Genomic DNA, 27,113 nt, shown 5'->3' on the forward strand with positions numbered 1-27,113 from the left:
CAGCTGTGTGGCTGGATTGAAGAGTTTTTAGCAAACAGAACACAGCATGTTGTTCTCAATGGAGAGATGTCTACAGACGTTAAAGTAACCTCTGGCGTGCCACAGGGGAGTGTTATGGGGCCATTGCTTTTCACAATATATATATAAATGACCTAGTAGATAGTGTTGGAAGTTCCATGCGGCTTTTTGTGGATGATGCTGTAGTATACAGAGAAGTTGCAGCATTAGAAAATTGCAGCGAAATGCAGGAAGATCTGCAGCGGATAGGCACTTGGTGCAGGGAGTGGCAACTGACCATTAACATAGACAAATGTAATGTATTGTGAATAAATAGAAAGAAGGATCCTTTATTGTATGATAGCGGAACAAACACTGGTAGCAGTTACTTCTGTAAAATATCTGGGAGTATGCATATGGAACGATCTGAAGTGGAATGATCACATAAAATTAATTGTTGGTAAGGTGGGTGCCAGGTTGAGATTCATTGAGAGAGTCCTTAGAAAATGTAATCCATCAACTAAGGGGGTGGCTTACAAAACACTTGTTCGACCTATACTTGAGTATTGCTTATCAGTGTGGGATCCATACCAGGTTGGGTTGACAGAGGAGATACAGAAGATCCAAAGAAGAGCGGCGCGTTTCATCACAGGGTTATTTGGTAATCGTGATAGAGTTACGGAGATGTTTAGCAAACTTAAGTGGCAGACTCTGCAAGAGAGAGACTCTGCATCGTGGTGTAGCTTGCTGTCCATGTTTCGAGAGGGTGCATTTCTGGATGAGGTATCGAATATATTGCTTCCCCCTACTTATACCTGCCGAGGAGATTGTGAATGTAAAATCAGAGAGATTCAAGCGTGCACAGAGGCTTTCCAGCAGTCATTCTTCCCGCGAACAATACGCGACTGGAACAGGAAAGGGAGGTAATGACAGTGGCACATAAAGTACCCTCCGCCACACCCCGTTGGGTGGCTTGCAGAGTATAAACGTAGATGTAGATGTGATTGTCCTAATGGCCTTCCTGAACATGTCGAACGAAATGAATACCCCACCATTCCAGATTGTCCTGAAGTCCCTCAGGAGATGGCCAGGCTGACATAAGCAAGGACACAGATGGGATGGCGGAGATAAAGGGGAAGGAGCAAGGACAAGGAGGGAGGGGAATGGGGGTAGCAATTGCAACTGGGCAAGGAAGGAAGGGGCTGCAACATTTCAGGACTAGGTGTGTGCCATGCAATAACTCAAGGAAGAGCCATGGTATCACTGAGGAAAATACTAGTCATTGCTGAAAACTGTAGTTGAAGGTATGGTAGATGGGAAAAGCCTTAAAGAGTGCTGAATGAGAGTAAATGGGACAGAACATTGATGATGTGGGATGCAGAATTTACGCTGAAATGAATAGTTTGAGAAACAATACAATGATTTGTCCGAAAAAACACAGTTTTCTTTAATTTTTTTTTTCTAAACACTTAAAAGGGGACACCCTCAAACAGGTCAGGTCCTTGGGAGACACTTAGAGGAATACTTGCATGTAGTCATCCTATTGAGAATTTCTATTAGCCAAGTATGAGAAGTGAGAGTGTGTGTGTGTGTGTGTGTGTGTGTGTGTGTGTGTGTGTGTATATATTTTCAGATCAAGAAACTTCAGTGTTGTATACAATTTCACACAATGCAAGAAAACTATCACCTGTCACACATACCTTCAACCAAGTCAATATATATATATATATATATATATATATATATATATATATATATATATATATATATAAATACCTTTAACCAATTGACCAACCACAATGTTGTAAGAAAGGTAACTAAAAACATGTGACTGGTTTGAATGAAATTCATTCTGAAAACAGACGCATGAATCTAATAAAATGATGATTGCTGAAATGTGATCTTAGTTGATCACCTACATATCAAACTTAACTAAATTACATTTCTCCTGTGCACCTACCGCATAAAGTCCATGATCCAGCAATGTTATCCTCAGCTTCTTACCAGTTTTTGTCAGAAAGATATTGCCAGGATGTGGGTCACTATGAACAAAACCTTCAACAAATATCATCTGCGCATATAAGTATGAAAGTTTATCTGACACTTCGAAAGGATCAATTTTACTGTCCTTTATGTATATAGTATCATTCACTTGCTTCCCTTCTACATATTCCATTGTCAGCACTCTACGTGTTGTTAACTGCCAATGAATCTTTGGAATCTACAAGAAAATTTTAGAATCAATTCAAGAAACTTCAGTGTTGTATACAATTTCACACAACGCAAGAAAACTATCACCTGTCACACATACCTTCAACCAAGTCAATTTATTAAACATAGATGCCACTTTCTCGGCATTTATACCCTCATTTGCAAAGTCTAATTCCAGTGGTAGATTTCTCTTTGTTTCCGATACGAGCCACTCAAACTTGAAATCTGGAAACGCCCATGAAACGAAATTGACTAGAAGCTCCATCGTTCTTATGTCTACAACAGAATTTCCCAACACACTTGGATGCTGGACTTTGACCGCAACTCGACTTCCATCCCTTAAAACTGCTTTGTGCACCTGGGCTAACGAAGCAGTGCCAATCGGTTCATCTTCTATACTTTTGAAAATATCTAGAGGCTGCAAACACACAAAACTGTATTAATCAGAACAATTAATAATAAGAAATGTAAAGTACACAATGAAATGCCAGGTGATCAAACAGACAACACAAATCTTGTACAGGCAATAAAAACATCAACAATACATTTAAATTTGTTATGTGAGAGGAGGTGAAGACGGTGGCAGAGGAGGGGAAGACGGTGGCAGAGGGGGGGAAGACGGTGGCAGAGGGGGGGGAAGACGGTGGCAGAGGGGGGGGAAGACGGTGGCAGAGGGGGGGAAGACGGGGGCAGAGGGGGGGAAGACGGGGGCAGAGGGGGGGAAGACGGGGGCAGAGGGGGGGAAGACGGGGGCAGAGGGGGGGAAGACGGGGGCAGAGGGGGGGAAGACGGGGGCAGAGGGGGGGAAGACGGGGGCAGAGGGGGGGAAGACGGGGGCAGAGGGGTGGGAAGACGGGGGCAGAGGGGTGGGAAGACGGGGGCAGAGGGGTGGGAAGACGGGGGCAGAGGGGTGGGAAGACGGGGGCAGAGGGGGGGGGAAGACGGGGGCAGAGGGGGGGGGGAAGACGGGGGCAGAGGGGGGGGGAAGACGGGGGCAGAGGGGGGGGGGAAGACGGGGGCAGAGGGGGGGGGAAGACGGGGGCAGAGGGGGGGGGGAAGACGGGGGCAGAGGGGGGGGGAAGACGGGGGCAGAGGGGGGGGGGAAGACGGGGGCAGAGGGGGGGGGGAAGACGGGGGCAGAGGGGGGGGGGGAAGACGGGGGCAGAGGGGGGGGGGAAGACGGGGGCAGAGGGGGGGGGGGAAGACGGGGGCAGAGGGGGGGGGAAGACGGGGCAGAGGGGGGGGGGGGGGAAGACGGGGGCAGAGGGGGGGGGGGGGGGAAGACGGGGGCAGAGGGGGGGGGGGGAAGACGGGGGCAGAGGGGGGGGGAAGACGGGGGCAGAGGGGGGGGGAAGACGGGGGCAGAGGGGGGGGGAAGACGGGGGCAGAGGGGGGGGGAAGACGGGGGAGAGGGGGGGAAGACGGGGGAGAGGGGGGGGAAGACGGGGGAGAGGGGGGGGGAAGACGGGGGAGAGGGGGGGGGGAAGACGGGGGAGAGGGGGGGGGAAGACGGGGGAGAGGGGGGAGGAGGCCGGGGGAGAGGGGGGGGGAAGACGGGGGAGAGGGGGGGGGAAGACGGGGGAGAGGGGGGGGAAGACGGGGGAGAGGGGGGGGAAGACGGGGGAGAGGGGGGGGGAAGACGGGGGAGAGGGGGGGGGAAGACGGGGGAGAGGGGGGGGGAAGACGGGGGAGAGGGGGGGGAAGACGGGGGAGAGGGGGGGGGAAGACGGGGCAGAGGGGGGGGGAAGACGGGGCAGAGGGGGGGGAAGACGGGGCAGAGGGGGGGGGGAAGACGGGGCAGAGGGGGGGGGGAAGACGGGGCAGAGGGGGGGGGGGAAGACGGGGCAGAGGGGGGGGGAAGACGGGGCAGAGGGGGGGGAAGACGGGGCAGAGGGGGGGGAAGGCGGGGGAGAGGGGGGGGAAGGCGGGGGAGAGGGGGGGGAAGGCGGGGGAGAGGGGGGGGAAGGCGGGGGAGAGGGGGGGAAGGCGGGGGAGAGGGGGGGAAGGCGGGGGAGAGGGGGGGAAGGCGGGGGAGAGGGGGGGGAAGGCGGGGGAGAGGGGGGGAAGACGGGGGAGAGGGGGGGAAGACGGGGGAGAGGGGGCGAAGACGGGGGAGAGGGGGCGAAGACGGGGGAGAGGGGGCGAAGACGGGGGAGAGGGGGCGAAGACGGGGGAGAGGGGGCGAAGACGGGGGAGAGGGGGCGAAGACGGGGGAGAGGGGGCGAAGACGGGGGAGAGGCGGGGGGAAGACGGGGTAGAGGGGGGGGGGAAGACGGGGTAGAGGGGGGGGGGAAGACGGGGTAGAGGGGGGGAAGACGGGGGAGAGGGGGGGGGAAGACGGGGGAGAGGGGGGGGAAGACGGGGGAGAGGGGGGGGGGGAAGACGGGGGAGAGGGGGGGAAGACGGGGGAGAGGGGGAGGGGGAAGACGGGGGAGAGGGGGAGGGGGAAGACGGGGGAGAGGGGGGGGAAGACGGGGGAGAGGGGGGGGAAGACGGGGGAGAGGGGGGGGGAAGACGGGGGAGAGGGGGGGGAAGACGGGGGAGAGGGGGGGGAAGACGGGGGAGAGGGGGGGGAAGACGGGGGAGAGGGGGGGGAAGACGGGGGAGAGGGGGGGGGAAGACGGGGGAGAGGGGGGGGGAAGACGGGGGAGAGGGGGGGGGAAGACGGGGGAGAGGGGGGGGGAAGACGGGGGAGAGGGGGGGGAAGACGGGGGAGAGGGGGGGGAAGACGGGGGAGAGGGGGGGGGAAGACGGGGGAGAGGGGGGGGAAGACGGGGGAGAGGGGGGGAAGACGGGGAGAGGGGGGGGGAAGACGGGGAGAGGGGGGGGGAAGACGGGGGTAGATACTGAACATAGAGGTGTATAAAATTTTGCTATAAAATTCTCTTCCCTTCCTTATTCAGGCGACTATAAGCTGCTGCCCCATTGTCTTGAATTATCAAGAGCGGGGAGGTAGATAATTGATGCTTGTCTCATTGCAATCAGCAGATGACACTCCGAATATATGGTCTATCGTGGGACATCTACTAAAACTGCACTGGGGACAGTTCTTTCGACATGGAAGGAACTTGTTAGTGTCTGGAGTGGGCGATACGTAGTAAGCACAGTACAATGGCTTGGAGAGAAGTACGCCGTACCTTCAGGAGCCCCTCGATTGCTCTCAGCTTGTTTAAGATTGTGGTAGGTTTATAAATTCACTGTTCAAGGCGGCGGTGGACATGGAGGAGGTGGCGGTGGACATGGAGGGGTGACGAGAGAGCGGGGGTGGACATGGAGGGGGACAAGGAAGCGGTGGTGGACATGGAGGGGGGACGAGGAAGAAGCGGTGGACATGGATGTGGGGGGGGACGAGGAAGAAGCGGTGGACATGGATGTGGGGGGGGACGAGGAAGCGGCGGTGGACATGGATGTGGGGGCGAGGAAGCGGCGGTGGACATGGATGGGGGGGACGAGGAAGCGGCGGTGGACATGGATGGGGTGGACGAGGAAGCGGCGGTGGACATGGATGGGGGGGACGAGGAAGCGGCGGTGGACATGGATGGGGGGGACGAGGAAGCGGCGGTGGACATGGATGGGGGGGACGAGGAAGCGGCGGTGGACATTGAGGGGGGACGAGGTTGGTTGGTTTAAAAGAGGGGGGGAGGGACCAAACTATGAAGTCACTGGTCTCTTGTTCCTAATAAACAATTCCACAAGTGTGAGAATAAAACAGACGAGACATATATCAGAAAACGGAAAGAAAGAAAAAAAAAAACAACAAGAACAAAGGAAAGACAAAGAACACTAAAAGGAACAAAAGAGAACAAGAAAACAACAGTGGTGCTAGAAACAGAAGAGAGTAAAACAAGCAGATTACAGTGGCTGGCCGACTGCGAGAATAAAAAGGAAAAGCCAGCCACTCTGCAACAAATTAAAACCTCCACCCTGAAAGTACTAGGGTGGAGGACACAGCGGGACAAAGGACATGCACTAAAACTTAGATCAAATGATAAAACCCACCCTCATGAATAAGGCGTAAAACTAAATCAGCCAATGAGGTGTTGTCAGATAAAATGAGCACCAACGAGTCCGGTAACCCAAGATTTCATCACTGGGAAGTCAAAGTGGGACAGTGCACCAGAATATGGGCCACTGTCAACAGGGCACCAGACCGACACTTAGGTGGGTCTTCATGGCGCTAGAGGTAACTGGGGGTCGCCCAAGCGTGGCCAATGCGGAGCTGGTAGAGGACAACTGATTCCCCGCAAGAGGCCTGCATTGAAGACTTCCACAAATTCGAAGTCTCCTTAATGACAAGTAGTATATTGTGCATACTATTATGCCATTCCGTCTCCCAAAACGGAAAAACACTGCAGCGAAAGTCAGAAGGCAGGTCAGGTTCAGAGATGCCCATCTCCAGAAGCGGTTTCCGTGTAGCCTGTTGGCCAGCCTGTCGGCAAGTTCGTTGCTTGGGATGGAGATGTGTCCTGGGGACCACACAAACACCACTGAACGACAGGATCGGTCCAGGACATAGATGGACTCCTGGATGGACGCCACCAAATGATGGCGGGGGTAGCACTGGTCGATAGCTTGTAGGCTGCTCAAGGAATCAGTACACAGAAGAAACTATTCCTTGGGGCATGAATGGATATACTGAAGTGCACGAGAGATGGCCACCAGTTCTGCAGTGAATACACTGCAGCCATTGGGCAAGGAATGCCGTTCAACATGGCCTCTGTGGACAAAGGCGAAGCCAACATGACCATCAGTCATCGAACCATCTGTGTCAACCCTTCAGAGTCCCGGAACACTTCAAGAATCAAGATGAAGTGACAGCGGAGAGCTGCAGGGTTAACGGAGTCCTTAGGGCCACGCTAAAGGTCCAGGTGAAGCTTCGGCCTACAGCTACACCATGGAGATGTATGTGAATGGACCTTAAGGAGAGGTGGTGAAAGGGGGACAAAGAGGGGGAGGGGGAGGGGGAGGGGGAGGGGGAGGAGGAGGAGGAGGGGGAGGGGGAGGACAGAGAGAGGTGATGTGGTGGACAGAGAGGGGTGATGAAACAATACATGATGGTGGATGGAGGAGGTACAATAAATACCTACCGAGGCAATGCCTGATACTCTGCTAGTTGTTCAAGAAAGCAGTGACTAGACATATTCCTCCTCCACTACAAATCCTCTACATTGATTTGCATACGTTTACTGAGGAAGTTTAACAGTTTATATAGCACAAACTGACTTTTGCACTCTTTGAAAATACGCTCTTCTTTAGCCCTAGCTACGTGAAATACTATTAGACTTCCTGCAGATAGAATGTCTGTGAATCTTTACAGTACTACCCTACTGTTACACGACACAGGCTGACAGTCACTGCTCCTGAAGGAAAAAGCTTTCTCCTACAATGAGAGGTAGAATTTGGAATGGCTCCATTTACGCATTTTTGAATGACCTCCGTCACATGATCGACTCCATGATCCAGAATATGGTCATGGGATGGATACTTTCCTCCTGGCTACGTAGATTCCAATATGAAAATGATCATTGGAATGTAAGTCATTTACTACTTCAGTCAGAGCAGCTCTACAAGTACCAGTAAGCGTAATGTCAGGTCTACAGAGAGGAATGATACCTATGTTTCACTAAAATGTAACATTTAACCAGTACTCTGATGAGAAATCTTCCAATATGCGTAAATTCTCAGTAAATCTCACAGGGACAGGTGCAGAAGGACCCAAAGCACGTGGACTTCTTCATGGATAAGAAATGGTGGAGAAGTTTATGAATGAGCTCTGGTAGGCTGTAAAATAACATGCTGTGGACATCCACAGTAGTCATTGTTTTCAACATGCATACCTATCACTAGGGTGCAGAACTTAAGCTGCAGCACCTGGCAGTCAGGTAGCTTGCCGAGTGGAATTACCTACCTCTAAGACATGTCATGTCCATTTGCGTGGACTGAAAGGGGTATCATGGTAAGCATGCTCACTGAAATAAAATATGACTATGCAAAAATCTTTAAATATATGTAGTGGGAGAAATGACTAATGCACCCACACTGAACATCCTACTTTAAGTCTTGCCACTGGCCCATTGTATTCCATCCTCTCATATTTTACCGTATCAGAGGCGCGGCCACCTGTGAAAATAATACTACGATACGCCAGCTCTGGCGAAATTTTTGCACAGCAGATGTGGGCATAGCCAGCAACCTGCTGTCCACCTCTGTCAATGGCCACAACTGAGAGAAGCTGGCTATCCAGTGCAGAAGATCCTTCAGCATACAATATGCTTAATTTCAGTGGCTGCTTTATAGCTTGTGCTACCTAGAATTGTCTTTGCAGTGCATCTTTGGGCCCTGTAATCCTGGCCTCAGTATCCAGTAGCCCCTGCATCATGAACTCCTTCCACTCTTCCAATGTTATATTTTATCCTCCCAAGCCACTCCTACACGTCACTGTGTGCTGTACACAACTACCCTTACTGGCCACCAGACCAGTGCCTCTTTTCTGCCCTTGACCACTCCAGCCATTACAACCCCTCATTCCATTCAAGCAGTAGTGCCTCCATAATATACGTACGTACGTACGTACGTGTGTGTGTGTGTGGGGGGGGGGGGGGGGTCATGTTCTATAGCTGAAGGATTGATCAGAAAACTGGCAACATTGTCAGTCTTGTTGACGTGCTATCTCAGTGAGTTGTTCACATTACTCCTTTCATTATTGCTATTCCACCAATGACTTTGTTATCAAAATATGTTACCTTGCTTCCTAATGATCCAAATCTCTCGTTCAAAATAACTTTACAGGTGCCCAAGTCCTCAGTTGGGAAAACAATGAGCGTAATTGGGAAATGGGATGGTCTTCACATAAGTAGAATGGAGAACATCAGTTTAGGAAAAAGCACCAACACGCACTTATTTCTTTTTGTGTAAACACTCCAACAGTTTCAAAAAATATTTTTGTAACCAAAGATACTATTAAACTGTTTGCAGCTATCACAAAGTTCGGTATACAGGGTGTTACAAAAAGGTAGGGCCAAACTTCCAGGAAACATTCCTCCCACACAAAGAAAGAAAATATGTTATGTGGACATGTGTCTGGGAATGCTTACTTTTCATGTTAGAGCTCATTTTATCACTTCTCTTCAAATCACATTAATCATGCAATGGAAACACACAGCAACAGAACGTACCAGCGTGACTTCAAACACTTTTTCAGGAAATGTTCAAAATGTCCTCCGTTAGCGAGGATACATGCAGCCACCCTCCGTCGCATGGAATCCCTGATGCGCTGATGCAGCCCTGGAGAATGGCGTATTGTATCACAGCCGTCCGCAATACGAGCATGAAGAGTCTCTACATTTGGTACCGGGGTTGTGTAGACAAGAGCTTTCAAATGCCCCCATAAATGAAAGTCAGGAGGGTTGAGGTCAGGAGAGCTTGGAGGCCGTGGAATTGGTCCGCCTCTACCAATCCATCGGTCACCAAATCTGTTGTTGAGAAGCGTACGAACACTTCGACTGAAATGTGCAGGAGCGCCAATGTGCATGAACCACACGTGTCGTACTTGTAAAGTCACATGTTCTAGCAGCACAGGTAGAGTATCCCGTATGAAATCACGATAATGTGCTCCATTGAGCGTAGATGGTCGACGAAACCAAAATGAGCTCTAACATGGAAATTAAGCGTTTCCGGACACATGGCCACATAACATCTTTTCTTTATTTGTGTGTGAGGAATGTTTCCTGAAAGTTGGGCCGTACCTTTTTGTAACACCCTGTATAAAGACTATGGCTCTATTTCAGTTCTGCCAGTAACTACTGAAATAACAACTGTACAAGGCATTTCTTTGAATACATACCTCTCTCTTCAAATCCTCTTTCAGTACTTTCATCACTTCACCCAAGTCGGAACATGGAGCACGACTATGCAAGACCTTCAAGGTTTCAACATATTCAGGAGGGACGATGTAATCTAAAGCTCCAATATGTTGCCCTACTTTAATGTAGACACCACGATTCGCTTTACAGAGTTCAAGCAGCATTTCTGCAGCTTTTCGGTGCACCTATGAGGATGAAAGTTCAAAATGAATGCCCACAAAGAAACAAGTTTTATTGTCCACCATTTTCAAGTCAAATATTTCAGAGTATTATAAATCAGCAGATACTTCAGTTTGCCAAGTATTTTAGTCATTTTGGAGCTTGTTAATATTCTGTAGCTTCACCTCTGAACTCAGCATCTCGTACTCCTTCCCAGTAGTGTCAAGTTCGGTGGCATACAATGTCCTTTTGTACAGGGCAGCTATTCTCAGCACCTAAAAATAATTATACGTAAAACAGACATACTAATATAAAATTTTAGTCAGGGTTACGCAAACCAAAAGATATTAAGCTAAAATATCATACTCCTGCTCCTTTACAGTTTTATATATCCACTGAAATCTGCAAGAGTCCTGACAAGTCTTGTCAGCCTCTCAGTGTATGGAATGTCAGATCCCTTAATCAGGCAGGTAGGTTAGAAAATTTAAAAAGGGAAAGGGTAAAAATCGTAGAGGGAGACCAAGAGATGAATACACTAAGCAGATTCAGAAGGATGTAGGTTGCAGTCGGTACTGGGAGATGAAAAAGCTTGCACAGGATAGAGTAGCATGGAGAGCTGCATCAAACCAGTCTCAGGACTGAAGACCACAACAACAACAACAGTGTAACTGATGACTAACAGTGAATAAGAGAGTGAAACATGAACATTAATATTATCAATAATTATCACTGGTTTACAGGTTTGGTTTTGGCTTTGTTTTGCGTTAGGCCCCAAAAACAACTGGGGTCATACTCGCCCAAGTCAAAACTATAGCATGCGAAGATGGAGACGAGTTAAAAAATGGCTATACGTCAGCCCCAACTGGCGTAATAGAAGACCGCTAAAACCAGGAACGTGGAGAAAGGTAGGTAGGTAGGTAGGTAGGTTGGTGTTGAAGGGACCAAACAGAAAGGTCATCAGTCCCTTGTTTTAAATGTGGTCTATTCAGACAGATTGACATCTCAGGAAAGTCAAAACGATAAAATGTAAAAGGCTAAAAAATGTAAAAAGCTAAAAAATGTAAAAGTGCAGTCGTCTTGTCAATGGTGAAAACAAAATGAGGGAAGTCAGCAAGTGAGCAACCCCAAGGCTATGCTAGAGGCAGGAAATATCCCACCTCTGATGCAGTACAGGCAAGATCACCTGCTATTTAAAAATGTTCAACCACTAGAATGTAGAAGTGCGTATTGTAAAAGGAGACTAATCAATTCCAAAAATTGATAAAAAACAGAAAAAATGGGAAAGGAAAGAGGATCTTGGCCAGGGAGGGAGCTTACAGTGGGAGACACCCCAACCCTCACCGCCCTGCCCCTACTCCAGAGGAGACTAAACCAGTTCGACCAACTGGGAATCGTCTGCCAATATTAAAGGTAAAGTGCGGGAAAGTCTGTACTTAATACGCAGAGCCAAAAGAAGGGGGCATTCCACCAAAATGTGGGCTACTGACGTGGAAGGCTCCACAACCACATAGTGGGGATGCCTCATTACACATAAGAAAACCCTGGGTCAGCCTGGTATGACCATGTGGAGAAGCCACAGGGTGGCCGAGTCCTTTCGGGAGTGGCGGAAGGAAGAACGCCATGGGACAGGTGTCACCTTGATTGCATGAAGTTTATTAGACAGGGAGGTAGCCTCCCAAGAGTTGGCCAATGATTGTACAAAGTGGGATTTGATGTGAAGCCGTAAATCTGCTGCAGGAGGGGTTACAGAGAAGAGGGGGTAAGTGACTGCTCCCCCAGCCAAACGATCAGCAAGCTCATTACCTGGGATTTTTTTTTTTTTTAGGGCGCACAACTTCAATGGTCATTAGCGCCCTGACTACTCTAAGAATGCACCACGAGGCACAAGTTGACCACAACAACTATAAAAGGGAAAACACGATAAAAGACAGACTGACAGGCATAGGATTAAAAAACAGCATCATCAAATGTCCTTAGCGAGGTTTGTCAAATTGATAAAACGAAGAACACGAGTAGCTGCTCGTGGGTCATCCGCTAAAATGGCATCGAAAGTATTTGGCAGGTTAAGATCGAGGCGCAGTGTGTTAAGATCTGGACAGGACATTAAAATGTGTCTAACCGTCAGCAAGTGCCCACATGGGCAGAACGGCGCCGGCGCAGCCGTCAGCAGATGGCGATGGCTGAACCGGCAGTGTCCAATTCTTAACCGGGCTAAAACGACCTCCTCCCGCCGAGAAGGGCGTGAGGAGGATTTCCTGGGATACCCACATGGCGAGGGACCCGAAGGAAGTCAACGGAACAAACAGCATGGTGAAGAGCCTGAGACGGTTATGGATGGCCGAGACCAAGGGATGGCAGGAAAAACATTGGTCAATGGCCTGATGGCCACTCATTGAGTCCGTACATAGCAAAATGTGTTGGAGTTGGGACTGTTCAATAAAGGGAGGGGCCAGTTTTTTTTTTTTTTTTTTTTTTTTTTTTTTTTGGTGGGGTTTAAGGGCGCTCAACTACTGAGGTCATTAGCGCCCAGTAACAGTTGTTAGAGCACATGGAATCTAGTAAAACTCAATGGGAGGGGGGGACCCCAGAAAGTCCTGACAAAGATGCAGATAAAATAAGTAAAAAAGTTAGATGTCTTTGGACAAGCCAGTAAAAGTTATAAAACGCAAAACACGAGCAACTGCTCGAACGTCATCAGCTAAAATATCCGGTAAAGTAGATGGCAGGGACAGGACAACACGAGATTGACTAAAGCGGGGACACGACAATAAAACATGGCGCACTGTTAATGCTTGACCACAAGGGCACTGCGGGGCTGGGTCACCGGAGAGCAGGTAGCGGTGGCTAAACCGGCAATGCCCAATCCGCAACCTGGTCAGAAGGACCTCTTCTCGCCGAGATTGTCGGGAGGAGGTTGTCCAAGCAGTTGGGAGCGGTTTTACTGCCTGGAGCTTGTTTCCTTGGAGGGATGACCAAGCATCCCACCACAACGACACAAGCCTCTTACAAACAACCCCACGAACGTCAGATGACGGGACACAATGGGAGGCTAGCCGAGGCAGGAGGACTGCAGCCTTGGCTGCAACATCTGCAGCCTCATTCCCAGGCACTCCTACATGTCCGGGAACCCACAGAAAGCTGACAAGAGAACCATTATCAGCGAAAGAATGGAGGGACTGCTGGATCCGTTGCACCAAGGGATGGACCGGATAGGGAGCCCCAAGGCTCTGAAGAGCACTGAGGGAATCAGAGCAGAGTACATACGATGAATGTCGGTGGCAGCGGGCATACTGAACGGCCTGACGGAGAGCAAAAAGCTCGGCCGTAAAGCTGGAACATATGTCGAGGAGCCGGTATTTAAAGGTGGCGGTCCTGACGACAAAGGCACAGCCGACACCATCGTCAGTTTTGGAGCCATCGGTGTAAATAAAGGTGTGACCGGCAAGTCGAGCACGAAGTTCGACAAACCGTGAGCAATACACTGCAGCCGGAGTACCCTCCTTCGGGAGTGAGCTGAGGTCGAGATAAATATGAACCGGAGCCTGGAGCCAAGGTGGTGTCGGGCTCTCACCCTCTCTGAAGGTGGTAGGGAGGGCAAAATCCAATTGTCGAAGCAGGCGACGGAAGCGGACTCCAGGGGGCAGCAGGGCAGACACATACAACCCGTACTGACGGTCGAGAGAATCGGCGAAGAAGGACTGACAAGAGGGGTGATTGGGCATTGACAACAGCCGGCAGGCATACCGACACGGCAGTACGTCGCGCCGGTAGGTCAATGGTAATTCGGCAGCTTCAGCATAAAGACTCGACAGGACTAGAGTAGAAGGCTCCGGTCGCAAGACGTAACCCCCGATGGTGGATGGAGTTGAGACGGCGTAAGAGGGATGGCCGAGCAGACGAGCAGACAAAGCTCCCATAATCCAGCTTCGATCGGACTATGGACCGATACAAGCGAAGCAGGACAGTGTGATCCGTTCCCCAAGATGAACCACTAAGAACTCTGAGGACATTACGGGAACGTGTACAACGGGCAGCCAAATAAGAGACATGCCGAGACCAACAAAGTTTCCTGTCCAATGTGAGCCCTAGAAACTTAGTTGTTTCCACGAATGGGAGAACAACGGGACCGAGATGTAAGGATGGCGGAAGGAACGCTTTATATCGCCAAAAGTTGATACAAACCGTCTTCTCTTCAGAGAACCGGAAGCCATTTGCCACGCTCCATGAATATAGGCTGTCTAGACAACGCTGAAGGCAGCGCTCCAGGAGGCATGTTCTCTGGGCACTGCAGTGGATCGCGAAGTCATCGACAAAGAGAGAGCCTGAGACATTAGGTGGAATGCAATCCATAATTGGATTGATCGCGATGGCAAAAAGGGCTATGCTCAAGACGGAGCCCTGAGGCACTCCGTTCTCCTGGAGGAAGACGTGGGACAATACGGAACCCACATGTACCCTAAACTTTCGATCCGTTAAAAAGGAATCAATAAAAAGGGGCAGGCAACCGCGTAGGCCCCACCTGTGCATAGTGCGGAGGATACCTCCTCTCCAACAGGTATCATAAGCCTTCTCCAAATCGAAGAACACGGCTACCGTTTGGCGCCTTCGCAAAAAGTTGTTCATGATGAATGTCGACAAGGTCACAAGGTGGTCAACAGCGGAGCGGCGGCGACGAAAGCCGCATTGGACATTGGTAAGTAGCCGTCGAGATTCAAGAATCCAGACTAACCGAGCATTAACCATGCGCTCCATCACCTTACAGACACAGCTTGTAAGAGAAATGGGGCGGTAACTAGAAGGAAGGTGTCTATCCTTCCCGGGTTTGGGTATAGGAACAACGACGGCGTCACGCCAACGCATGGGGACCTGACCTCCGGTCCAGACGCGATTGTAGGTTCGAAGAAGGAAGCTTTTGCCCGCCGGAGAAAGGTGTGCCAGCATCTGAACGTGAATGGCATCTGGCCCCGGAGCAGAGGACCGAGACAGTGCAAGCGCACGTTCGAGTTCCCGCATAGTAAAGGGGGCATTATAAGTTTCCAGATTCAGTGAGTGGAAGGAAGGTCGCCGAGCCTCTTCTGCCTCTTTCCAGGGAAGGAAGGCAGGGTGGTAATGGGCGGAGGTTGAAACCTCCGCGGAAAACCGGCCGAAGGCGTTGGAGACAGCCACAGGATCAACAAGGACCTCATTACCTGAGGTCAGGCCAGGTACCGAGGAGTGGGCCTTAATGCCCGACAGCCGGCACGGGCCACCCCAAACGACAGAAGAGGGAGTAAAACTGTTAAAGGAGGTGGTGAAAGAGGCCCAACAAGCTTTTTTGCTGTCTTTGATGACTCTACGGCATTGTGCTCTGAGTTGTTTGTATCCAATACAATTCGCCAACGTAGGATGGCGGCGAAAGGTGCGTAAAGCACGTTGTCGAGCACGGATAGCATCTACTAGCCTCATTCCACCAGGGAACGGAAACGCGACGTGAAGAGGTAGTATGAGGAATGGAACGTTCGGCAGCATTGACGATAACAGCCGTGAGGTATTCGACCTGACTGTCACAACTGAGAAAATCGTGGTCCGGAAAGGTCGCCAGGGAGGAGTAAAGTCCCCAGTCAGCTTTCGGTATGTTCCAGCTCGAAGGACGTGGGGATGGGGTGTGGTGCAGGAGACGAACGACACAGGGGAAGTGGTCGCTCGTATAGGTGTCAGAAAGGACATACCACTCGAACCGATGGGCAAGAGTGGTAGAACAGATCGAGAGGTCCAAGTGGGAGTAGGTATGAGTAGAGTCCGAGAGGAAAGTCGGGGCGCCGGTATTGAGGCAGACACGATTGAGATGGTTGAAGACATCCACCAAGAGTGAGGATGCAGGAGAGCCCCAAAGGGGATGATGGGCATTGAAGTCGCCAAACATTAAAAACGGCGGAGGAAGCTGAACAATCAGGTGCATCATGTCAGCCCGACTAACTGCGGATGACGATGGAGTGTAGACGGTACAAACAGAAGAAGTAAAGGCAGACAGAGTAATACAGACAGCTATTGTTTGGAGTGGGGTGGTCAATGGGATGGGATGGTAATAAACATCGTCCCGAACGAGCAACATGACCCCACCATGAGCTGGGATACCGTCCACAGAGGTGAGGTCATACCGCTCCGAGGTATAGGGGGTAAATGCAATACCGTCAGTCGGGCGCAACTTGGTTTCCTGGAGACCAAGGACGAGCGGACAGTGCAGGCGGAGGAGCAGTTGTAATTCCTACCGATTATATCGAATACCTCTTATGTTCCAATGTAACAAGGCCATCGCTAGTCAATAAAGAGGGGGAACGAGACAGGGGAAGAGCTGGTCACCTCGACGGCCGCGGAGGGCCAGGTTTCGATGGAACAACGCTACAACCGGCAGGAGGCAGATCCTGTTCCATCGAGTCGTCGCCAGCTGCGGCCGCTGTCCCAGGTAGTGTAGGATGGGGCAGCATCATTTGCCGATGAGAGGCCAGCTGAGCGCCTGGCAGCAGAGCGTCCCAGCGAAACTGAGGACGGCCGGGAGCAGCGACTCACGGATGGAGTGTCAGACGAAACGCGCCGGGGTGGAGAGGGGGATAGAGACTTCTTCCTGGAGGCCTTCTTCGAAGTCCGAGGAGGCACAGGGATGGTGGGCTGAACCCAAAGAAGGTCCTCTCGCGCGGGGTCCGTTTTGGAACGTCGGACCTCGGAAGCTGGGGTCCGGAACGTTTCCCCGATGAACGCATGAGGAGAGGATCACTTCTCATGCGGCGGGGGGGAGGGGGGGGGGGGAGAAGGAGGAAGGGTGGCCCCTGGGGCAGAGGGGGCGGGGGCCACGGGGGAGGAGGATTTGGAAGGGAGGGATTTGGGAGGCGGAGGCATAGACCCCGGATGGGGGGAGGAGGTGGAGTGGGGACAGGATAGGGGTGAGGATACCGTGGAAGGAGTGGACATGACTGAGGCGAACGAAGTGGTCAACATCACGGGATGGAGGCGGTCGTACTTGTTCCTGGCCTCAGAATAAGAGAGATGATCCAAAGTTTTGAGTTCTTGAACCTACTTCTCCTTCTGATACGCGGGGCAGTATAAAGATCCAGGCAAGTGGATGCCAGGACAATTAACGCACCGAGGTGGTGGGGTGCATGTATGTTCCTCACGAAGAGGACGTCCACAATCGCCACAAAGGGGCTCAGCCTCATACCGTGACGACATGTGCCCAAAGCGCAAACACCAAAAACAGCGCATAGGAGGCGCGATGTAAGGTCGCACGTTGCACCGGTAGCACATCACCTTTACCTTCTCCGGGAGAACGTCCCCCTCGAAGGCGAGGATAAAGGTCCCGGTCTTTGGGGCTGCGCTGGACTCGCCGGACGAAATGCACGCCTCGGCACTCCAGGTTGGCCCTGAGCTCCTCATCAGATTGCAGCAGGAGGTCCCGATGAAAAATAACCCCCTGCGTCCTATTCAGTGCCAGATGCGGGACAATGGACACTGGGATGTCCCCTAGTCGGTCGCATGCCTGGAGCGCCACCGACCGTGTGGCGGAGGTGGTCTTTATAAGAACGGACCCCGAACGCATTTTACTGAGAGCCTCAATTTCCCCAAAGATGTCCTCGATGTGCTGAACAAAGAACATGGGCTTGGAGGTGGCGAACGTCCCCCCATCGGTTCGGGAACAGACCAAATAGCAGGGGAAGTACTTCGCCCCAAGCCGGCAGGCCTGCCCTTCCTCCCAGGGAGTGGCCAAGGGGGAAAGGGCACGACAACCAGAACCAGAGACAGTACCTTTCCTTTTGAAAGACTGCCGCAGAGCGACCTGATACATGTTGACGTTTCATCTGCGAAACGTCCGCCCCGATACCACCCACTCCGACCAGGGGCTCTCCCCACGGGCGCCACCCAGCCTCAGCAAGGGCCACCTGGCAGGATGACCGTTGCCGGGAGTCCTGATGCCCCAAGGAGACGGGCATCTACTCCTTGGCCGACGTGGGGAGGGTGCAGCTCAGGTATCGGCAGTACGATCCCTGTGTTGTCAGGGGGCTACAACCTAGAGGGTACATGACGACCCCAACACAACGGGCTGGCTGCCGTGCTGGATTTCAGGTGCCATGGAAAGTCCATCATGATCGTAGGTGCAGATGGGGACGCACTATGGGCGTAACTTGTACAACCCATCAGGCGTTTATGTCCAATTTGAGGAATAGTGGGTATGGTTACAATGCCGAGTGCCAAGGTCTTAGTGCACTGAGGACCAGTGGTACACCACGTAAGGCGTCCTTCCCCAAAAGGCTCGTACTTCTGTAGAATTTTGAAAAATGGTGGGTCAAACCCCAAGGGGGACCATCACATGGAAGGCCGAAACGGTTGAAACTCCTTTTAGTCGCCTCTTACCACAGGCAGGAATACCTCGGGCCTATTCTTATCCCGGACCCGCAGGGTGGGGGGGGGGGGGAGGGGGCAGGGAAATTGTCATCAATTCAGCAGTAAATAACCTCCACATAGTTGGCAGGATATGATTTTCGGTGCCAACGGAGGACATGAAGGCATATCCCAAATGATCAGCAGCTTTAGAGCCATCGGTGAAAAAACAGCAGCATCCCGAAACTCCCATAAAATCCGGTGGAAAAACAACCGAACACCATCGGGGGAAGGGAATCTTTTGGACCTTGGCGGATATCCATCCAAATCTGGAGCAGAAGAACTAACCATGGGGCGGGTGTTGGGAAGGGAAAGTGGGAGACAGCAGAAAGAAGGAAGCTGCAAGTCACGGCCAAGAGATGCAAGGCAGAGCCCAACCGGAAAACCCACCTGAGGGCGGGAATCCAGTGGGCGACGTCCTTGGTCTGGAAAGAGTATGGAATAGGAAGGGTGAGTGGGAAAGGAACGGGCAGCAATTGCATAAGAAACCAGAAGCTGGGACCGCTGAACAGAAAGGGGGAGGGGAGGACGCATTCCAGTTTCAACCAGGAGACTATCAACAGGGCTAGTGGGGAAGGCACCGGTGACCAAACGGATACTACAATGGTGGACCGGATTCAGGAGGTGCAGTGTGGAAGGAGCAGCTGAACCATAAACTTGACAACCGTAGTCCAAGTTAGACAGCTGTAAAGCTCGATAAAGGCGGAGAAGGATGGAGCGGTCCTCACCCCAAGAGGTGTGGGCAGGGAAGCAAAGGACATCGAGTTTACGGAAACATCCTATCTTCAGAAGTCTGATATGAGGTAACCAAGTGAACTTGTCGTCGAAAAGAAGACCAAGGAAACGAAAATGTGGGACCACGAGATAGAGCTCCGGATCGGGGTGGACCGTAGTACGACAACAGTAGTTGACCACCCGAGATTTTAAAGGAGACAATTGAAACCCGTGTGACAGGGTCCATGCAGAAGCAGGCCGTATAGCTCCCTGGAGCTGCTGCTCTGTAGAGGCCATCAAAGAGAAACTAACCCAAATGCAGAAATCATCAACATACAGAGCAGAGGTGACTAAAGGATCGATGGATGCCACAGGTCCATCTATAGCAATGAGGAAAAGAAGTACACTCAATACAGAACCCTGTGGGATGCCATTCTCCTGGGTCCGTGGAGAACTAAAAACAGTACCAACCTGAACCCTGAACGACCGATGGAACAGGAACTGGCACATAAAAACCAGGAGTGGGACCTGAAGACCCCACTCATGAAGTGTAAGAAAGATGTGATGGCGCCAAGCTGTGTCATAGGCCTTGCAAAGGTCGAAAAATACTGCAACCAAATGGCAGGGCTGGAAAAAACGTTGTAAGATACTTACTGACAAGGAATAAAACATAAGGCGGGAGATTCGGCCCGCTGTTTCTGGTGACGGAGAGCAGCCGGATAGTAGGCTGATGCTGTTGCAAAATGGGTCGCAAGATGTTCTGCGAGAATCAGCGGGTCTGTGCAAAGCCCACCCCTGAGGTGAAGGCCCGGGAGGGTAGACTGCCGAAGGCAACCTTGGAGAGAGCCAAGTGAAGCCCATACCCGTGACATACGGACAGTAGAAGCGAGGGAAGAAACAAAGCATTCCCAGCACACCTGTTTGCTCTGTTTGATTAAGTAACGAGCTTTAGTGCAAAGGTGTTTAAAGATAATAAAGTTGGCAATGGATGAGTGCCTCTTAAGGTGTTGCAAACCTGGATGGCGATCACGGATGGCAATGGCCGTACTCCACCACGGGACCCCCCAGCGGTGAAATGGTCTAGATGAGTGTGGGATAGCAAGGCAAACACCACGAACAACATTGTCAGACACATCATGTAGGACGAATTCAATACAACCCGAAAAATTGGGAGAAAAAACGACCTATGCAGTATATAGAGGCCAATCGGCGCCTTGGAAAGACCAACAAGGTAACCTGTCCATCGAGGAGTGGGAAGGGAGCGAGAGAATCAATGGGAAATGGTCACTATCACAAAGGTCGTCAAGTGGCAACCAGTGTAATGAAGGGAGGAGGGAGGGAGAAGAAAGAGAAAAGGTACCATGACCGGCATTGAAATGAGTAGGGGAGCCATCATTAAAAAGGCTCAAGTCTGCGAGAAACTGGTCTATGAGAAGACCCTGACTAGATGCAAATGCACTGCCCCACAAAGGATGATGGGCATTAAAATCCCCGAGAAGGCGGAAGGGAGGAGGAAGTTGCTTAAGTAGGGCAGCTAAGGCAGCAGGAGTAAGAGTCTTGTCAGGAGGGAGATAAAGATTGCAAAGTGTGACCCCAGAGTTCAGGTGGACCCTGACAGCAACTGCTTCTAATGTAGTTTGAAGAGGAATCCATGTGCTAGCAACGTCTGTATGGACCAACGTAAAAATGCCACCAGTGGTCTGCATGGGGCTGACCCAATTTCGACAAAGCACAGAACCCACGGAGAGTTGGTGAGTGATCATTAGTAAAATGAGATTCCTGTAGAACCACACAAGCTGCAGAGTAAAACAAAATAAGGGATTTCAATTCCGGAAGGTGATGGTACTATCCATTAAAATTCCATTGGATAACCACAGAACCATGATTCAAATGAGTGGTGAACAGGCTAAAGCCAGTCATGCCGCCGGGTCACCATCCGTCACCGACAAGGAGGGGGCGACATCCATGAACAGCAGGTCAAAATCAAGTTGCCAAGGTGGGGACGAGACCTCTGGTGACACCAGAGGCTCCTTGTCCCTGGACTTGTGTTGTTTCTTCTTTTCTGTTTGAGATCAAGGAGGACTATGCTGCAAAAAGGAGCCAGCTACACGAAAATCTGGAACAGAAAGAGAGCGGTGACCTGGGGACCCAAAGACCGTGGTTCTCATGGTCGCCATGTGGCAGCAGACCTTTGATCCGGAAGGTGCCAGGAAGGGAGGTCCCAGGAGGAGCGTCCTTGACCACCAGATGACGAGGAAGTGGGACACTTCTCTGACTGGGGAGGGGGAGTGGCACTCTGAGAGGAGGGTCTGGGAACCGCAGGGGATGAGGGGAAGAGAGGGGTGCGGGACTGGGGTAAGGAAAGGGGAGGAAGGGTTGAAGATGTAACTAAAGCATAGCTAGACGTCATGGACACAGGATGGAGATGCGCGTTTCTTACGAGCCTCAGTGTAGGTTAGACGATGAAGGGAGGGTATCCCATCAAAGGCTAGGATAAAGACACCAGTATCGATGCTATTGTCCTTCGGACCCTTCTGAACATGCCGAACAAAGTGAACACACCGCCATCCGAGATTGTCCAAAAGTTCCTCATCAGTTTGAAGGACGAGGTCCCTGTGAAAAATTACACCTTGAACCATATTCAAATACTGGTGGGGGTAACTGACACAGGAATTGTGCCAAGATGGTCACAGGCCCAACTGGCCGCAGACTGGGCAGCTGAAGCAGTTTTGATCAACAACGAACCCCACCGCATCTTGCTCTGAGAGACCAATTCACCAAACTTGTCCTCAATGTGTTTCACAAAAAATAAAGGTTTGGCAGTGGTGAAAGTATCCACATTAATTCATGTGCAAACCATATAGCGGGGGAAAGTTTTTGCCCCTAACCCTCCTCCCAGGTGTTAGCAATGGAAGGGAAGGCCGAAGGGGCAGAACGGCCAGAGTTCGGGACCCGTATGTGTTTCATTTGCATAGCGTCCGCCCTGATACCACCCACTCCGATCAGGGGCTCTCCCCACAAGCGCCATCCAGCCACAGCAAGGGCCGTCTGACACGGCGGCCAGTGCTGGGAGTTTCGATGCTCCAGGATGACAAGCTACCACTCCTAGGCTTACATGGAGGAGGTCGCAGCTCAGGTATCAGAAGTGTGATCCCTTTGTGTTCAGGGGACTCAACCAAAAGCATACATAGCGACCCCACCACACGGGATGGCTACCGTGCTGGCTATGGGCCCTAGCATCAGACAACGACGTAAAGGAAAAGGTGGAAGGAACGAGGAGGGCACACACCAGAGACACTAGGTAAGGTGCTCTTCCCCAAATGGCTCACACTATGGTATAGAAATTTAGTAATGGAGGTCAAACCCCAAAGGGAGACTAAAGAATGCCAAAAGGATCAGGTAATTATGCAACAAAACCAAGTCGCAAAGCCAACATAACCAGGAGGATAGCGGGGCCAACAAAAGAAGGAGTCCAAGAGTGGGAGAGGAGAGGGTGGGGGGAAGGAGCAAGGACAGGAATAGAGGGCATGGGAAAGGAATTGCAGATAGGGAAAGAAGGAAGGCTGCAATAGTTCAGGGTCCCGTGCTCGCCACGCACATACTCACGAAAGAACCGCGAGACCCATTGGGGGGTGGAGAAAGGGCTACAAAAGACACCATCAAGAAACAGAGGTACAAAATGAAAAATTAAATTCCCTTTACTTGTTATCAGCCAAAGCAATATGGTAAACCACTGTTGATAGCCTGCGTGTAATTTGCTGAAACGGCTGATACCTGACGGCAAACTGAAACAGAAATGTAAACAGTTAAATGGTCATTCGATCAGGAAGTGGCGGACAGTTCAAACTTCGGCACAATGTGTACAAAGTGGTGGGGTACTGCCACTTATAAAATGACAATGGCTAAAAAGGCAGTACCTAATACACAGCCTAGTTAAAATGACCTCCTCCCAGCAAGAGGGCCGAGAGGAGGTTGTACAAGCTGCTTTGAGAGGCTTAATAAGCCGGAGCTTATGCCTGTGAAGCGAGGGCCATTGGCAAAGCCAAAGGGACACCAACTCCTGACAGAAGACAACACAGACATCATAGGAGGGAATAAAGGAACTAGCGAGTGAGGTACGAGGACTGCAGCCTTGGCAGCAGCCTCATTTCCCGGCAGACCAACACGACCAGGCACCCACATAAACATCACAGTGGCGCCACCAAGACTGAGGAAGTGATAGTCTTGCTGGACACGTTGCACTGAGGGATGGGCAGTCTACAGCGCACATGGACTTTGAAGGGTGCTGAGTGAGTCTGAGCAGAGGACAAAATTGAAAAGTATGTGTCACCGAATGTACTCGGTGGCCTGATAAGGAGCGAAGAGCACAGCTGTAAATACTGAGCAGTGTGCTGGAAGCCAATATCGTAAGACTCAGGCACCAATGATGAAGGCACACCCGACCCTACCGTCCGTCCAAGAGCGATCAGTGTAAACAAAGGTACTATTGCGAAGTTCCATGTGAAGGTCATGGAACTGAAGGTATAGAGCGAGGCTAGAGTTGTGTCCTTAGGAATCAAATGAAGACCAAAGTTAACAATGGCCACTTCACGAAGCCAAGGTGGTGAAGGGTTCACACTCACCGGCAAAGTTGCAGGTAGTGAAGCCACTGTAGCAAGTGTCGAAATGGGACTACAGGAGTAACGGAGAAGAGGGATGAACCCCATACTGGCGATCAAAGGAATCACCAAAGGAGCCATGGAATGGGTGGCCACGCATGGCAGACGAACGTCATGCATACCTGTTGAGGAGAAAGTCACAGCAGTAGGACAGTGGTAGTTCAGCAGCTTCAGCATAGAGACTCTCAAACAGGTCAGTGGCCAAATGGATGCCACGATGGTGCATAGTGTTGAGATAGTGTAAGAGAGACGGACATGCAGATGCATAAACAAAGCAACCATAGTCCAGTTTCGAATGGACAAGGGACTGGCACAAATGGAGGAGGGACGTTTGATCAGCACCCCAGGAAGCACCATTAAGGACACGTAGGACATCGAGGAACCGTGTACAGTGGGCTGCCAGGTAAGACACATGGGAGAACCAAGAGTGTTTCCTATCAAGCATGAGCCCCATGAATCTTGTAGTTTCAATGAACGGAAGTGTAAGAGGCCCAAGTTGTAAAGACTGTGGGAGAAACCATTTGTGCCCCAGAAATTCATACAGACAGTTTTGCCAATGGAAAAACGAAAGCCATTGTCGATGCTCCGGGAGTAAAGACAATGAAGACATCGCTGAAGATGCCGCTCAGTGAGACAGGTCCACGGAGAACTGTAATAGATGGAAAAATCACAAAAAAGGAGGGAGCCAGAGAGGCCCGGCGAGGGACAAGCCATTATAGGCTTAATGGCGATAGCAAAGAGGGCGACTCAAGATGAAACCCTGAGGCACTCTGAGGTGTCTGACAAGGCCGAACACGTACGCATCTTGAAAACTCGGTCTTTTAAAAAATTCCTGAAGGAAACAGGGCAGGAGGCCACATAAGCTCCACTTGTAAAGAGTATGGAGGATACCAGTTCTCCAGCAGGTGTCATAGGCCTTCTCCAAATTGAAAAACACGGCCATAGACTGGGATTTCCACAAGAAACCATTCATCACTTGGGTGGACAAAATAACGAGATGGTCAACTGCAGAACACCATGCTCGAAATCCACACTGTGCATTCATTAGTAAATTGTGAGACTCTAGCCACCACACCAGCCGGACATGAATCATATGTTCTATCATCTTGCAAACGCAGCTGGTTAGAGAGATGGAGCAATAACTACAAGGAAGGTTTTTGTCCTTACCGGGCCTAGGTACGGGTACGATGGTGGCTTCATGCCAACGTCCGGGAAATGTGCCCTCTGTCCAAGCGCGGTTGTGTATGTTATGGAGAAAGTGCTTGCCCGCAGGAGAAAGATGCTGCAACATCTGAATGTAGACAGCATCTGGCCCTGGGCAGAAGATCAGGATGAACTGAGAGCTTGATCAAGCTCCCTCATAGTAAAGGTGGCATTGTAGAACTCACAATTCAGAGAAGAGAAGGGTACCACCTGAGCTGCCTCCGCTCGTTTCTGATGGAGAAAGACAGGGTGATAGTGGGAAGAGCTAAAAATTTCCACAAAATGGCGGCCCAAGGTGTTGCAGATAGCAACAGGATCCACGATAACATCGTCTTCTACTGTCAGGCCGGAAATCGACGAATGGATCTTAGTCCCCGAGAGCCGTCGGAAGTTGGCCCACATGACAGAGGAAGGTGTGGAACAATTAAAAGAACTAGTGAATGAATTACAGCTATCACTATCACGAAGAACGCAACGACACTTTGCACGCATCTGTTTATAATTAATGTAGTTTGCCATCGTAGGATGATTGTTAAAAATGCAGAGAGCACGTCTCCATGCGTAAATCACTTCGCAGCATGCCTCAGCCCACCAAGCGTCAGGGATTTTTTTTGGGGGGTCGGGGGGGTGGTTTTAGGGCGCTCAACTACTAAGGTCATTAGCGCCCAGTCACAAATGTAAGTGCACATATAATCTGGTAAAACTCAAGGGGGGGGGGGGAACACCAGAAAGTTCTTACAAAGACGCAGATAACAGATAAAATAATTAAAAGAGTTAGATGTCTTTGGACAAGTCCGTCAAAGTAATAAAACGAAGAACATGAGCAGCTGCTCGAGCGTCATCAGCTAAAATATCCTGTAAGGTAGATGGTAGAGACAGGACAACACGAGATTGATTAAAATGTGGACACGACATTAAAACACGGCGCACTGTCAATGTATGACCACAAGGGCACTGCGAGGCGGTGTCACCGGATAGCAGGTAGCAGTGGCTAAACCGGCAATGCCCAATCCGCAACCTGGCCAAAATGATCTCCTCTTGCCGAGATGGTCGGGAGGAGGTTGTCCAAGCTGTTGGGAACGGTTTTATGGGCCGGAGCTTATTTTCTTGAAGTGACGACCAAGTATCTCACCATAATGACACAAACCACTTGCAAACAACCCCACTAATGTCAGACGATGGGACACACAGGGAGGCTGGCCGAGGCAGGATGGTTGGTTGGTTGTTTGAGGTTAAAGAGACCAAACAGCAAGGTCATCAGTCCCTTGTTTCAAATAGACTCCATTCTGCTAACGGGACATCTCAGTATAGTCAGAAAAATAAAACGGATAAAGGGGAAACGTAAAAGGGCAGTCACGTTGTCATTAGTAAAAACAAATGAGGGAAGTTGGCAAGAGAACGAACCCAACACTATGCTGAAACAGCATAGGCAAGACCACCTGTGACTTAAAAGGGACAACTGCTATAATGCAGAAAGTACGTATGGGAATAGAAAAACTAACCAAGCCTTAAAAAGAAGGGGTAAAAACAGAGTAAAAGGGAAAGAAAAGAGGATTCCGGTCAGGGAGGTGAATCGGGAATCTCTGAACACTGCCTACAGTGGGAGACACCCAAACACTCACCGCCCTGCTCCAACACCAGAGGGAGATTAAAAACTTTAAAACTGAGAATAAAAACCACTCTCCCGGAGGAAACCTAGAACCAGAGAGACCATCCGGGAATCGTCAGCCAACATCAAAGGTAAAGTGTGTGGGAGTCTGTACTGAGCACGCAGAGCCAAAAGAAGGGGGCATTCAACCAAAATGTGGGCCACTGACTGGAAGGCTCCACAACCACATAGCGGGGGTGGCTCATCACGCAAAAGGAAACCATGGGTCAGCCTGGTATGGCCAATGCGGAG

General features: G+C 50.9%; 1 protein-coding gene across 1 annotated transcript in view; it reads right to left on the reverse strand.

The window, feature by feature from the left end:
* LOC126469674 (aarF domain-containing kinase 1) overlaps positions 1-27,113 on the reverse strand; it is a 152,665-nt gene that overhangs the window by 76,025 nt on the left and 49,527 nt on the right. The window contains exons 2-5 of the mRNA XM_050096824.1: positions 10,415-10,504; positions 10,052-10,255; positions 2,309-2,626; positions 1,958-2,218 (exon numbers count right to left, since the gene is read on the reverse strand). Of these exons, the coding sequence (XP_049952781.1) occupies positions 1,958-2,218; positions 2,309-2,626; positions 10,052-10,255; positions 10,415-10,504 (873 nt within the window). The remainder of the gene's footprint in view (positions 1-1,957; positions 2,219-2,308; positions 2,627-10,051; positions 10,256-10,414; positions 10,505-27,113) is intronic.

Source organism: Schistocerca serialis, chromosome 3 (assembly GCF_023864345.2).
Source record: "Schistocerca serialis cubense isolate TAMUIC-IGC-003099 chromosome 3, iqSchSeri2.2, whole genome shotgun sequence".
NCBI lineage: Eukaryota > Metazoa > Arthropoda > Insecta > Orthoptera > Acrididae > Schistocerca > Schistocerca serialis.